The sequence below is a fragment of the Xiphophorus hellerii genome, chromosome 1, assembly GCF_003331165.1.
Source record: "Xiphophorus hellerii strain 12219 chromosome 1, Xiphophorus_hellerii-4.1, whole genome shotgun sequence".
Taxonomy (NCBI): domain Eukaryota; kingdom Metazoa; phylum Chordata; class Actinopteri; order Cyprinodontiformes; family Poeciliidae; genus Xiphophorus; species Xiphophorus hellerii.
The window spans coordinates 1,426,136-1,441,862 of NC_045672.1; the positions used below are offsets into that span (position 1 = coordinate 1,426,136).

The 15,727-nt window shown below is 37.3% G+C and overlaps 2 protein-coding genes across 3 annotated transcripts; both read left to right on the top strand.

Annotated features, from left to right (window-relative positions):
* Nucleotides 1-3,606: 3,606 nt before the first annotated feature.
* sike1 (suppressor of IKBKE 1) lies at nt 3,607-6,929 on the top strand. The gene is made up of 5 exons (XM_032568202.1): nt 3,607-4,029; nt 4,593-4,698; nt 4,772-4,914; nt 5,002-5,115; nt 5,551-6,929. Exons 1-5 carry the CDS (start codon nt 3,871-3,873, stop codon nt 5,689-5,691), a joined length of 663 nt encoding a protein of 220 aa, XP_032424093.1. The 5' UTR covers nt 3,607-3,870; the 3' UTR covers nt 5,692-6,929.
* A 2,776-nt stretch (nt 6,930-9,705) lies between these two features.
* Nucleotides 9,706-15,720, top strand: micos10 (mitochondrial contact site and cristae organizing system subunit 10). Of its 2 annotated transcripts, none has more exons than XM_032568211.1 (4): nt 9,706-9,841; nt 11,530-11,577; nt 11,782-11,888; nt 15,514-15,720. In XM_032568211.1, the coding sequence occupies exons 1-4, from the start codon at nt 9,778-9,780 to the stop codon at nt 15,523-15,525; spliced, it is 231 nt and encodes a 76-aa protein (XP_032424102.1). In that variant the 5' UTR covers nt 9,706-9,777; the 3' UTR covers nt 15,526-15,720. The 2 variants fall into 2 exon arrangements, with proteins under 2 accessions (XP_032424102.1, XP_032424111.1); XM_032568220.1 differs by having other exon boundaries at nt 15,517-15,720.
* Nucleotides 15,721-15,727: the final 7 nt, after the last annotated feature.

Here is a 15,727-nt window from a genome sequence, read left to right on the forward strand (position 1 = left end):
GAGAAGTCAAAAAGTGACAATATGTGAATTTTCAGCACTACACTCAATTTTCAGCCTTATTAGCTTTGGAACAGCATAGAAATGCTGAGATGCAGTAGTTCTGGTGGTTTGAAGCTGGAACCAAGTCTAAATTTTGAGTTTCATGAGTTTTGAATGTTAGAGACCAAAAAAGCTTTATCTCAGCGAGAGAAGTGAAAAAGTGACAATATGTGAATTTTCAGCACTACACTCAATTTTCAGCCTTATTAGCTTTGGAACAGCATAGAAATGCTGAGATGCAGTAGTTCTGGTGGTTTGAAGCTGGAACCAAGTCTAAATTTTGAGTTTCATGAGTTTTGAATGTTAGAGACCAAAAAAGCGTTTTCTCAGCGAGAGAAGTCAAAAAGTGACAATATGTGAATTTTCAGCACTACACTCAATTTTCAGCCTTATTAGCTTTGGAACAGCATAGAAATGCTGAGATGCAGTAGTTCTGGTGGTTTGAAGCTGGAACCAAGTCTAAATTTTGAGTTTCATGAGTTTTGAATGTTAGAGACCAAAAAAGCGTTTTCTCAGCGAGAGAAGTCAAAAAGTGACAATATGTGAATTTTCAGCACTACACTCAATTTTCAGCCTTATTAGCTTTGGAACAGCATAGAAATGCTGAGATGCAGTAGTTCTGGTGGTTTGAAGCTGGAACCAAGTCTAAATTTTGAATTTCATGAGTTTTGAATGTTAGAGACCAAAAACGTTTTATCTCAGCGACAGAAGTGAAAAAGTGACAATATGTGAATTTTCAGCACTGCGTTCAATTTTCAGCCTTATTAGCTTTGGAACAGCATAGAAATGCTGAGATGCAGTAGTTCTGGTGGTTTGAAGCTGGAACCAAGTCTAAATTTTGAGTTTCATGAGTTTTGAATGTTAGAGACCAAAAAAGCTTTATCTCAGCGAGAGAAGTGAAAAAGTGACAATATGTGAATTTTCAGCACTGAACTCAATTTTCAACCTTATTAGCTTTGGAACAGCATAGAAATGCTGAGATGCAGTAGTTCTGGTGGTTTGAAGCTGGAACCAAGTCTAAATTTTGAGTTTCATGAGTTTTGAATGTTAGAGACCAAAAAAGCGTTTTCTCAGCGAGAGAAGTCAAAAAGTGACAATATGTGAATTTTCAGCACTACACTCAATTTTCAGCCTTATTAGCTTTGGAACAGCATAGAAATGCTGAGATGCAGTAGTTCTGGTGGTTTGAAGCTGGAACCAAGTCTAAATTTTGAGTTTCATGAGTTTTGAATGTTAGAGACCAAAAAAGCTTTATCTCAGCGAGAGAAGTGAAAAAGTGACAATATGTGATTTTTCAGCACTACACTCAATTTTCAGCCTTATTAGCTTTGAAACAGCATAGAAATGCTGAGATGCAGTAGTTCTGGTGGTTTAATGCTGGAACCAAGTCTAAATTTTGAGTTTCATGAGTTTTGAATGTTAGAGACCAAAAAAGCGTTTTCTCTGCGAGAGAAGTGAAAAAGTGACAATATGTGAATTTTCAGCACCACACTCAATTTTCAGCCTTATTACCTTTTTAACAGCATAGAAATGCTGAGATGCATTAGTTCTGGCGGTTTGAAGCTGGAACCAAGTCTAAATTTTGAGTTTTATGAGTTTTGAATGTTAGAGACCAAAAAAGCGTTTTCTCTGCGAGAGAAGTGAAAAACTGACAATATGTGAATTTTCAGCACCACACTCAATTTTAAGCCTTATTGGCTTCGGAACAGCATAGAAATGCTGAGATGCAGTAGTTCTGGTGGTTTGAAGCTGGAACCAAGTGTAAATTTTGAGTTTCATGAGTTTTGAATGTTAGAGACCAAAAAAGCGTTTTCTCGGCGAGAGAAGTGAAAAAGTGACAATATGTGAATTTTCAGCACTACACTCAATTTTCAGCCTTATTATTTGTGTAACAGCAAAGAAATCCTACAGTAGTTCTGGTTGTTTGAAACTGGAACCAAGTCTAAATCTTGTGTTTCATGACAGCTGAAGGTGAGAGTTAAACGAAGCGTTATCTCAGCGAAACAAGTGAAAAATGGACAATCTGTGAATTCTCTGCACTACATTCGATTTGTTTTTACTGTAAAGCTGTAATAAAATATTTTAAGGAAATTTTAAGAATGACTACCCCGTAAGGTAATGTTGTGCTGTAACTTAGCATGTTGTGTAATCAAAATTCTTTGTTTGCCTAAGTTTGAGGAATTTCTGGCCATTCAAATCCCTTAGACAAACTTATTGACGGAGTTCTGTGTTTCTAGCATATGTTTTAAATTACCCCATCTTCTGAAAAAGGACGATGCACATATAACCAAATTAAAAGTAACTCATAAATGTATCCTCGAGGATCCTCACATGTGATCTTTAATTCCCCAGAAATTTCACATCCAAATGACCAATGCAATCTGTAATCAGCCAAAGCTGGAAAGAAAGATTTAAATAAATTTAGAACCATTTCAGAGAAAACAACTCACGTTTCTAATTTAATCATAAGTGTTATGAAAAACTTTTTTAAAATACAAATACAAAGACAAATATTATGACTGTCCAACAAGATGAGTACTAATTTTTATTGACAAGAAGGTTTAAAATGATGAGTTTGTTAACCTAAAGTTAGCAAGATATAATCAAGTACATTTTTAAAACCTGTATTTTTAAAATATCTGCTGGTAACTGAATATACATTGTAGACATCCCTATTCAAATATATAGCCTTTAAACATGACAAACATTTTATCCCAAAATGATTCATGCAGATTTTACATTGCTTTAAGTCAATCAATACATTTGTTTCTAGTGGGAATGCAAAAAAGAGCAAACAATGTGTTTTTTAATGACATAAAACATAATTTTCAAGAGCATTAGCTTAAAAGATACGTGTATCTTATCTGTCTATACATACATTTAATTTTAAAAAGGCACGTTAAGAAATACTTATACCATTTTACGGAACTACCATGTTACTAAACTGTTTTGGTTTTATGCACAACACTTTCCCTTAAGTATGTTTTACTTTACTATGGGAATAATTCAAATGACACAGTCATTAGCTTTATAACAGTATTTTTCTTATATTTTTGTGGCATGACTGCAAAATTATCCTTTTATCCTTTGGGATTATATACAAAAATACACATTAAATCTAAAAAATATATTTCAATAGATTTTGAATTCAATTGCAGCTTTATTGCCAATGTTATAAATATTGAAAAATTAAAAGTATGACAACAAATATTAGAATATAAAAAATTATTTTCAATTTAATTCTTTAAAAAAAATCAAATTTCCAATATGCCAGTAGATGACAGCAATCCTCCAAGCAAAATTAAATAAGACACGTCAAGCAAGAAAATTGACAAGATTACTGCTGCATTTTTTGTAAATCAGAATTTGCACCATAACATTAACAAGTTTTTAAGAACAGTTTAACTCAAGACGCACCCGAACTAGCAGAGCTAAAAGATAGCTAGCGCCATTCTACTTGGTCTGGACAATGTAAAATGTGAGCCTATTAAATGTCTAAAACCTCTACTTAGACCTAAATGAAGGATTTCCGAGGTCTCATGTGTGCTTGAATGCAGCACAAAAAAAGGCGACGGGATGCGGAAGTGACGTGACATTTTGCCCTACACCACCGACGGAGTTGACAACAAAAATAGTAATTTTGTGTGTCTGTGTACAGTTTTTCTTCTGTTCACCGTCACAGCCTCACAGTAGGTGCTGCATTGCTATGACGACGTTCCTATAAAGACTCTCGGGCTTTTTGCCTTCACAAGCCTCCATTTAGAGGTATTTTCACCCGACGGTTCAAGCCGCTCTCCTACGTCACAGACCCAACTTTTCAGTTTTCCGTCAATGGCGTGTACTTTAGAGAAAGTGTTGTGCGATGCTCGGACCCTTCTGGACAGACTGAAGGAGCACGACACGGCCGCCGAGGGACTGATAGACCAAACCGGGGCCCTTGGACGGAGGGTGCAGAGCATGAAGGAGGTGGGGAATGCTCTCCCAGACAAGGTAGGATCGTTTGTCTGACAGTATAAACGCGGCAGACCAATTCAGTATAACGCATAGCTGTAAAGTTAAAGGAAAAGAATAAATAGTAGAAATTTGTGTGAATAATTATATAAGAGTGTTTTGTGCAGCTGCATTGAACCGACCATGCGCACAGTGGTGGCGGAATCATGATGTGTGCAAACCTTTTTCATTGGGGTCAGGGAAGATATACTGAGTTAAATACAAGGCAACCCAAAAAACTTTAGTATATTTATTTAATGTACTGGTGGTGATCAAATTTCCAACCAAGATGCAGTTGAGGATCTGAGGCCTACATAAGCCTACACACTTTTCAGATTTGTACTTTCAAAAAGCTTTGAAAACCGTGTGAGAATTTGCAGTATTTAACCAGAACATCAGAGCAGTATTAGTTAATGTGCATGACCTTTTCCTTACAAAACACAACAAAACAAGGTTCATCATTGTGGTGATTCAAGAGGATTCATTGAATGTGCGACCAGTTTAAAATCGAAACCTTCAAATGCTCTTCCCCTCTTTCTGTCGCCCGTCATCGTTTTTCTCAGCACACAGGAGACAGTACAGAGATTCAAGAGCTGACGAAGTACAAGCCCCATGTCCTTCTGACTCAGGAAAACTCTCAAATTAAGGAGCTGCAACAGGAAAATAAAGGTAATGCTCACTCCTGACGATTTGTTTCAGTTGATAGTTTAAGTTGCGCTAACACAATTTATGGCCTCTGCAGAACTGTGGCTGTCTCTTGAAGAACACCAATACGCCCTGGAGCTAATCATGGGTCGGTACCGTAAGCAGATGCTCCAGCTGATGTTGACAAAGAAGGAGCTGGACACCAAACCTGTGCTCAGCCTTCATCAAGACCACGCTAAAGTACGTCCCCAGATGAGAGTTATTTTCACATGGCTGAAATGCTCCTTGTTTTATGTAAAGTTCAAAGGTTGGCTGTTTTTTCTACAGGAAGTGCAGAGCCAGGTGGAGCGGATCTGTGAGATGGGCCAGGTAATGAGAAGAGCCATGCAGGTGGACGATGAGCACTACTGCTCCATCCGGGAGCGGCTGGCTCAGCTAGAGGTGAGCAGCGCTGGGACTCGGTCACTGTGCTGTAGTAAGTAAAGCTTCAGAACGGCAGCAAATTATTTGTCTTCATTTAGCTTTAAATGTCGCCAGAAACCTGTTATTGGTGCACCACTAATATTTGGTCGCCTTATGTGTACTGCTGCTGTCATTTTTAAAAAGTTTGTCCTGAACATATCAGTGATTGTGACCTTTCCAACCATCATATTGCATTTCTAAAGACTTCTGATCGGAAGGCACCACTTTGTCTTGAGAAATATCACGTCTATGAATTAAATCTCAAAATTATTAGCATTAAGGGTTTTTTTTCTATTTGAATGCATTTTAGTGCAGCTTTTATACGACTCAACGGACTTAAAGTTAATGTTAGTCTAATCCTGTAGTTGTATCCATCCATCCATCTGTATGTGTTGTTCTCTGTGTCTCGTTCAGATTGAGAACAAGGAGCTTCGGGACCTTTTGAATATCAGCAAAGGGTCGGTGAAGACTGTGAGAGATGATGGCGCCCAGCCGCCATCACCCCCACCAGCAGCCCAGTGGGAGCATTCCCCACTGCCGGCGTCTGATGAGTGAGCAGAGCAGCTTCTGCCTGTACTGTGGCTGGTCAAAAGAAAAGAAACCAAACAGGGTTGTGGATTTTCTGGTGAAGGTCACTTGAACACAGCATTTTAGCTTTCATGAACATTTACCTGTGTGTGGGTTATGAAAGTTCTTGTAAAGCATCACTTTGTACAGTAATTGTATGGTCACTGCTGTCATGTTAGAGTGGATTTATCATAACCTGTGACGCTGATTAAATCTTTGGTTTGTCACTAAGATACTAGAAGCAGCAAAGGAGATTTGTTTTGTATTTTGGAATAAAGACACAGTTACTCTTCAGAGATACAGAACAGAAAACGTTCAACTGCTAGACAGTGGAAACAAATTCAGGAGCAGTATGTCATCGTAACAACAGAATTCCTCATTATAACAAGAAATGAAACTCAAACAAGGTTTGTCTTTATAATGAGATGAGTTTTATGTTGTTAAAAGGATGAACTTTCTTGTTTTAACAAAATTAGTTTTATATCTCACTATAATGAGGAAGTTTCCTCTGACAGATGCCAACTTGCTCAAAAAGCCATAAAATTTCTCGCTTACCCTCCTTCTTCTCATCCTGTTTCATCCAGACGACTTCTAAAAATTACAAGAGCTTTCACTGTTACAATCTTTATTTTTGAAAAGAGAATATATTTTGGTTTTAGTGAGATATAAATCCCATGACAACAATTTTCTTTTACCTGGTTAAAACAATAATTTTTTTCTCCTTTGAACAAGATGCTGCCTCTGAATTTATTTCCAAGCTCTGTCAGCTTCTGTTCTGCAGTTTCTCTCTCGAGTTTACGTTTGCTACATTCACGTTCTCATCCACTTCCACTGAATAAGAAAATCGACAGCAATGCCTGTTACGAAAGCCAGCTGGTTCACCCCACACAGTGTAAGACTGCGTTCTTGCTGCCAAAAAAAATAACTTTTCACAAAGTTTTACCTGCTGCACATAATGCATTTATACATTTAATATGTTTGTTAGTCACATAGAATGGATTTTCATATTGAAGGGACTAACTGTGTCAGTTTCCACATTTGGAAGAAGAGAAAATGTACCAAACCAGCTCATGACACGTCTTTGTACAAAGTAAAAGATTTTAAAATATGCCAACTTTTTGTGTAATTGAATGTTTGTTGTTAAAAACTGTAAATTGTCATCTCAGGAAATCAGTTTAGACGTCATGACGATGTACAGGAGTGTGTCAAATAAAATGTGAACTATACATTTTGTTGGATCATTTGTTTTAATTGGCCAAGAAATATCTTTCATTTTTTGTCATATTCTACCACAAACGTCACTGCAATTTAAAAGGAATATGCACAATAGAGAAAACTCAAAGTAGCACACAGTTGTGAAGTGAATGGATAATCACGTATGATTTTCAGTTTGTATCTACATGTTTAACAGGCATGTACTATGTGCCCAGCAGTGTTGTATAAAGTACTGAAATCTCAGAGTCAAGTAAAAGTATAAGTACCTCTCCAAAATACGACTTTGGTAAAAGTCCAAGTCACTGACTGAAATGTTACTTCAGTTAAAGTCTTAAAGTATCTGACACTTCTTGTACTTAAGTATGGAAATTACTGTAAAAATGGATGTACTCAAGTAATGTAATGAAAAGTACAAGTAAAAAGTAAAACAAGGCAAATGCAGTTTGAATGACATTTTTTATATTTTGGTAAACTTGTCAAATACACTTAAAATAATGTACACAACCAAGTGCAGGCAAAATTAAACCTGCTAATAAATTGTTCCAGTTTTAAAGAGTAGCACATGTTAATGGTTTGTGGTTTTGAACTTGCATGCCTTTCCTATATTCGTTAAATTTAGTCTAAATTGCTATCGCTATGGCTTCTGTCCCCCCTTGAACAGAGGAGTCTAGGTAGCCTGATACAGTCAACATTAGGCCTAAGCTAAATACACCACGTGTGGAACTGAAACAATGCCAAACAAAGTTAATTTATACAGGTAACGTTATGCTCAAGATTTCACAATAGTGCCTAGTGCTATAGTTACTGAAACAGGAGGATTATAACCATTTTATAAGAAGTTACCTCGATGTGTTTCTTCAAGTTGGACGGGGAGTTTTTGTAAGATAGAATTTCCACATCTTCGGGCAGGAATAACATACACTGCATGCGGTACGACGAATCTTTAACACCCACGAAAGAGTGTATTGTGTTTAAATAAGGCCATGGGCTCTCATCACCAGCTGGTGGTTCCCCTGGAGCCGTGTCCGACGTAGTTGCAGTCGTTGTGGTCTCCGTCTCCTCCTCTATGTGGCTGCTGCTGATTGCGAGACTTGCTTTGTGTTTAATGGGAGAAGCGAAACAGGTATATCCTATTGGTGGTGATGAACAAGCCCAGGCAAGTAGGCTACCGACTTTGTTGCAGTCAATCGGTAGGTGGGGTCAAAACACTTGCGTTTCTCTCTCTCGCTTTTTTGTAACGAGTAACTAAACCACACATTGAAAATGTATCGGAGTAAAAGTATGCGATTAAGTTCGGAAATATAGTGAAGTAAAAGTGAAAGTCATCAAAAATTTTCATACTCGAGGAAAGTATGAAGTACTCCAAAATATACTTAAGTAAAGTAGTGAAATGTTTTTACTTCGTTACTATACAACACTGGTGCCCAGCATGACACTGCCAAACCCTAGCTCCGTTGTATCGATAGTATTGTAATGACGCCAACACTGCAGATGTAGTCCCGCCAAACAGGGTTTATTAGAAATAAGTACGAGCTGCTATTCCTGAGGCTGCAGCTCACGCCTCTAACAAACTGGCACACTCAACTGATAGCTTCACTGCTAACTCCCCTATGAACTCCCCCCACTTCCGATCCTGGTACTCCCTCTCCACCGATCCCCCGCCCACATGACAGGCCTATCACATGTGAGTGGGAGCCAGCAGAGTCAGACAGGGGAAGCCCATAACACCCTACATATAACAAAAAGGATCACAATGCAACTTATAACAAATACAAATAACCATATGGACCCCAGCAGAACTAAAACACAGAATTGTTACACTACCCCTCCACTACAGAGTTCCTCGCCCACGAGGGAACAAACAAAGTCATCAAACCGTCTTGGGGCCCTCCTTGTCCGCTGTGAGCGAGCTCCCTGCGGCGCTTCAGACTGCACCGCTGGGACATCATTCGGCAACAGCGGTATGACTTCTGGAGAGGCTGGTAGCGATACCGGCGACCCCGACTGATGGCCTTCTGGGGCCTGTGGTGCAGGGGGCCAACCTGTCCCTGTGCAGTGCTAGTTTTCTCCTGTTCTGGAGCATCTGCACTCTGTAAACAGCCTCCCCCTTGCGCTCCAACACTCTGCAGGGGCCCACCCACTGACCGTCCAGCTTCGGGCAACGGCCCTTCTTTCTCCGAGAACCCAGATCAGCTCTCCTGGTGTAAAGTGTCCCCCAGCAGAACTAAAACAGAATCGTTTCAGTATGTTCGGGGTGATGTTAGTTTCAGTGGTATCAACTTGAAGGAAAATAAATTAATGCCACTTTTTTCAAAATCTTTGTGCTAAAAAACTACTTTTCCTTCCACATCACAGTCATTTAGCTACACACTACTTTGGGTTTTGTTTGTCTGACACATCAAATACAAGTAAGTACGTCGTAATTTGTGGTTGCAACGAGGGAAAAAACGGTATAAAAAGTTTAAGGGATATGAATACTTTCAGAAGGCATTGAAGTCAGTTTCATATGTGTGGGTTATTGTGGTGTTTTGTGTATTGTGTGGTGCAAGGTGACAGGGTTTTTCCAAAAACTAGCTTCGTGCTGCATTCACTTGAAGACGCATAATTGAACTGTCTTCTGTGCTAAGTTCATCAGCGAAAAACATTTTCTCGAGGTATTACATCTTTGTGTAGTAAAATAGATAACGATTTTAATAAATGCACGCTCTCTTATTTTATTATTATTTTTATTTAATTTTGTCGTAGATCTACGTTAACTACTTTACACAATGCATTAGTCTGTCAAACTTTCGACAGCGCTCGAAGGCAGCAGGAAGAGCTGCAGTTTGAAACCTTTAGCCTGAAGCAAGCTAAGTCAGAATGTCTGAGAAGGAGCTCGGGAAAAAGTTGGACCGCTGCCTGGCAGACGGTGTCGTTAAGCTGGGTAAATATTTCTCTGCCTTCAGTTACTAATGTTACTGTAATATAGGTGGATACAGAAGCATTAGGCTGTAGCTTTTATTGTAGTTTACATCTGTTATTGACTGGACGACAGGCTAACAAGCTAGCCGTAAAGGGCTGTTAAAGGACACGAAATGAGCAGTCAGATGTTAACGGAAATTAACTGAGGTTTATTCTAGCGCCCTGTTTTTGAATTTGATGCTTACGATTAAGACTGTCTTTAGTGAAAGAAAACCAGAGCAGAGGCAGACCATTTGATTATTATAAGTAGCACGCATCACAGTTGACTTTAAACTACAACAAACTGTTGTCCACCTTTCCTTGCGCTCACAGAACGCGAACCACATTTACTTCAACCCCAATATGGTGCCTGTTCAACTTTCATGAAGTCAGGGATTTATCGCTTATTTATTTAGCAGATGGCAAGTTAAATTAGCTCATACAAGCCATAGGTTAGTCATGTTGTAGACCAGTGGTTTACACAGTTGGAGTCAGGAATCTTCTGGGTTTCACCAATGAGCAGTTATGGGTTCTTAAGATCCTCCTCATAAACATTTATATATGGTTATAAAGGTTACTAAATTATATATATAAAAAACAGCCCCCCTCACTTATTCTTCCAGGATTCATACCCACATATTGCAATTTTTTCACAAAGGATAACAAAATATATAATATTAGTAACTGGCCATAACAGCAATATTAATATTGATATTGATATGCTCACAACAAGTGTGAGAAAACCATGTTCTTTACAACAGTGTAAAAGTAGAATATATTGGCTGTCAATGCCATTTTTTTATGTTTGTCTTACTAGAGTTGCTTGTACTGATGATCAGTCTTTCTGTTTTAATTTGGGGGCTAGAAAGGTCAAAGATTGGGGGGAAGAAAGTGTTTCAGACATTTGGACCCAAAATAAACCCTGCTCAGTTGTCTGACAGATGGTGTTAAGCAAGTTTTCATTGACCAACTCTTTAGGAATCACCATGTTGGTGCTGATAGACTTTTTTTTCCCTCTAGTCTAGAAACAAATACATGTTACTACTAAGCGATAACAAGTTTTGCAGGACGATAAATTGTCTCAGAAATTATTGGGATAAATGATGATATTGTCAATTTGAGATCATTTTCAACTGAAATGATTTATTAATGCAAGTATACTTACTCAAAGCACAAAAAAACTTTAATTTCTAAAGAACATTTAACACTGGAACTTTGAAACATCCAAAATAAAAAAACAAAACAATCAAAGCACCAACAGTTAAGATGTATCATGAAGTCTCGGTAACCAAACTTTTAAATTTAAAATTTAAAAAATTAATAATGGTTAATTTTTAACCATTATTAATTTTTAATAATGGTTAACCCTACAGGCAGTAGTGGCAGGTAGTGCAAATGTCAAATGTTTGCAGGGTTTTTCGAAGTGGCGGCTTTTCAGTTAAAGGGGAGTATCTCATTAATGACTATCCAATGGGAAATGGTCACAGTCATGATGAATTGATTTATTGCTTATTGTGACAGGCTTACTTACTAACAATAAAAAAACAACATCTTGCGTTACGTTATTCTGTGTAGGTCAGACACTTGACATGGAGGATACATATTAGAAATGTGCATTAGTAATTATTTCCTCCCTGTATCTAATGTTTGCCTCGTCATTCTGTATTTCAGGTACCGGTCTGGGGTTAGGAATTGTATTTTCTGTCCTGTTCTTCAAAAGTAAGCCGTTTCGGTGGATTTAAAGTTGTTCTTTGTCTTGAAACTTTAATTTAGCTCAGATACCATTGAGAATATCTGGCAGCACAACTAGCATCATGGTCTTCTGCTGGTACTCTAACCTGCAGACATAGACGCCAGTCTTTAAGGCAGTAAGTGTTTGTTTTATCCCTGCCAACAATGTCAGTGCATCTTTGTCCTTTATAGGACGTACATGGCCTATTACGTTATTCTCTGGAGCTGGACTTGGCATGGCGTATGCCAACTGTCAGCATGACCTGAGGTCACATTATCTGCTGCACACAAGTGAACAGGTTAGTTTGGGTTTTATTGGACCTTTAATAGGTTCTGCACAGATCTTTAGTTTTTGATGCCAGTCTTCTTGTTAGTGTCTTACTTTGTCGTTTGAAGAAGGCAAGAACAAACAAAAACTGCTGAGCTTTTTACTGAAATCTGAATTACTTTTATGTGATACATCACATGACGTCATTACGGAAGAGGATTAGGGCCACTGGAAAAGAAAAAAAAAACAGTTCTGACTTTAATCTCAGAATTCTGAGAAAAAAGTCAGAATTCAGTTTTGCTTTTGCATGTGGGTATTCTCTCAACAGTTAGTGCTTATTTTCTCTACACCTGTGAGAACTTATGTTATTTTTTGATACAAGAGCAGTAGTATTATCTTTAATCTTGAATAATTGATTTGTAACACATGACCTAAAAGAATGCTTTGAAAGTTGGGTCATTCTAATAACCATGTTATTCAAATTAACAATAGAATGTTTAATCTTTGCAAATCTATAGCCTTATATCTTGCCTCCAATATGTATTTTGCTGTAAATTCAATATTTACATGTGCCTTGTTTTGCAGTGATTAAATAAGACTGATCAGCTAATTTAATTGAGAAAAATATTTCATTTTACAGGATAGTATTTAGTCACAAGGTAAAGTATTCAGAGGTATGAAAATGATGGAAACAGAATTCAAGGAACTGCCACAAATGAACTTAGTCACATGACAAAAAGCCATTTATTTGTATTTTCAAACATTAATTAAAAATAGTTAAAGATACACACTTAATAATTATACATAGCCTCTTACACTTAATGAGACAATAACATGGTTCAGGGCACGGTTCTGTTTCATAGGTGCAGGGATGCTACAAATACAGTTCAAATTATGTTGGATATTTGTTTCTTATTTTAGTTCTGTCAGATTAAGAGCTTTACATAAGTCAGCTATCTTAAAATCATTACAGAGCTGAAACACAAAATGTGATGGATCTTCACATGGGTGATGATTATTACAGCTTCCCTTTACACTAAGCATTCCTTAAAAGGCATAAAAACCTCAAATATTTGCAGAAATACATGTTTGTAGAAATGCTCTGTAGTTTCAAAATGTTAATTTAATTTGGGGTGACCAAGTCCAGTCCTCCAGAGCTACAGTCCTCCAACTTTAATAGGGATCCCCACTCCAGCACACCTAAATTAGAATACGGCAACCCCTTATTAGCAAGTCATGCACCTCTATAGAGTTATGGCAAGAAGGTCTTCATTTGCTTCAGATATGTTGACAGAGGGTTATGCCTAAAAATTGCAGCAATACTAGAAGTTCTTAAGGGTTCGACTTGTCCCTGAGTCAATGCATGAGCGGCTTGCTGAAACATATGAAACTTGCATAGCTTTAGTCCAAGAAATCAAGTTCAATGGGCAGGTGAAAGGTTATCATTGGCAACATCTTCACGCATTTCAACATAAATTAGTGTTGTCACAAGATGCATAGTCACATTGGTTGACCTACGAAGTTTGGAAGTGAGATGAGGACAATATAATCCAATGACTGTGTGCTAAAATTGCATTTATTTGGTACAGAAAGAAAGTCTGTACTTCAGTCTGATTAGGGCATCCAAATCTGACATTGTAGGAATTGTCTTTTTCTTTTACATGGGATCTCTCAGCAGATGTCCTTCTTTTTTTTAGAGCTGTTGTTTGCTTTTGAAAAAAATTGCAGACAGCAATTCAGTCTCCGAGAGAGGGGATGTAATCTGGCAGTTTTGTCATCCGTCAGCGCTATGACATCACAGTCAATTTGTAAACAGATAGAAAGAACAATTATTTTCTTTAATGCACTGCAGAACAATAATAAGGTCACCCAAAATAATGTACCTTCAGTTCACTGCTTATGGCAGTAAGAAAATACTGATTGTGAGTAACATAAAAGCTATCTACTGTATTAGGGGAGAAAAGAAGTTTGCCTTTAAAAAATAAAAGGATTGATTAGGATATTGGCACTAACAGATTTATGAATGCAGTTTAATTATAGTAAAAGATATTACACATGGCACATGCAAGGAAACATTGTGTGGAACAACAATGGGGTCATTTTGTTATTTTCATTATTTATCTATTCATTTGCTTCTACCTGTGCTCTGAAGCTTCAACTGAGTCTTGCCCTGCTTTTATTAGAATTAGGAACTCCCTAGTTACATGACAGCGTGCAGCTCTGAAGGGAGGGGGAAAAGAAAACGGCTGCACACTCACATGAACATAACTCATTTATACAGACAAGGTAAGACTATAGATTTGCAGTTCCCATGGACAATTGGCGCTGGAATGTCTCGTTCATGGTATCCTCCTTTTTCACTCCTCAGCAGGCCGCTTCCAGAGTTTCTGCAAACACTTTAAAACACTCAACGCACTTCAAAACACTCAAAACACATCATTAAAATGTAAATGCAAAGGTAAATAAAATGGATGATAATATAAAATAAAGGTAAGGCAAATAAATGATAATAAAATATAAAATACTTCCAACACTATTTATTTACATCCATCCATCTATCACAACATTCTGCATTTCTATTGGTTGTGCAGAGAACATCACATCACCCTCTGGTCAACATTCAAGGCAGGAATGATCCTAACCAGGACTTTTTATTTTACAAATGACTTTAAACATTAACTTTGATTTAGTGAATTACAACTGCAGCCTATAACATTTCCACACCTGGACAATAACTGTACTATTTGCACATGGTATATGATGAAATTTCAATCTTGAGATGACACATATCATACAGTTTAGTAAAATGATTTTGTGATTATGAAACAGTTTCCATCTTTTTCCAACATGTACCACTAACATAGTAATGCACTAACACTAAGTTGGTGTTAGCTAAACGGTGAGGACGTCCCAAGATCAGAACAACCGAGTAACCTTTCTCTCTTTCGCTGAAGTAAACGTTATTGACACGCCAATCATATTGGTCACTATATCTGTAATATAGACTGGTTCATTTCCTCGGAAAACATTCAAATAAACGAACAATAAAATAAAACAAAACAACCCCATCAGGGATAATTCCAGCAAACAACTGCTTATACCCTTTTTTAAACGTGTGTGATGTAACATTGCGAGACACGTTAATTCCTCCGTCAATGAAAGCTAAAACCATGCTAACAGCTAGCTGTAGCCGTTATACTTTAGACATTAAACTATTCATCTAGTTTTACTCACCTTCGAAGACCCCTCAGACACGGAAAAGCTGACTTAAATCCAACATGTTCCGCCAGATATTTGGTTGTCCTTCAGCACAACTAGCATGTTGGTCATTGAAAGATGGTTCTTCTCCCCGGTGCCCATAAATTTTAAAGTCAGAATTCTGACTTTTTTTCTCAGAATTCTGAGATTAAAGTCAGAACTGTCCTATTTTTTTTCTCAGTGACCCTTATCCTCTTCCATACTTCATGGTGGTTTATAATTTATTCTTTTCTTTTGAAGTTTAAGTTAGGTTAAAATAGTTTTGCATCACCAATGAAACAAAAGGAACAATAAAAAAAAAAATAAAGTTTTATTTCTATGTTAAAGTGACAGTTCCTTGTCAATATTTTGTATAAATGTAATAATTTTGCTATTTTTTTCTATGTTTTTTTTCTCAGCAGGAGCAGTGATTTCCACCCATCAAGATGTTTTTCATCTTTATTTTTGCATTAATTTTGTTAATGCTTTTCGAGTGTCAAGGTTTGCAATACTCTAAATTTAAATTTGTCTTCCTCCAGATAAACCGTCCCAATAATGATTGTAAGACTTGTTTCTGCCTGATGAGTGCAATCTGTGTGAATTTAATAAAATAATCATTAATTATAGAAAAAA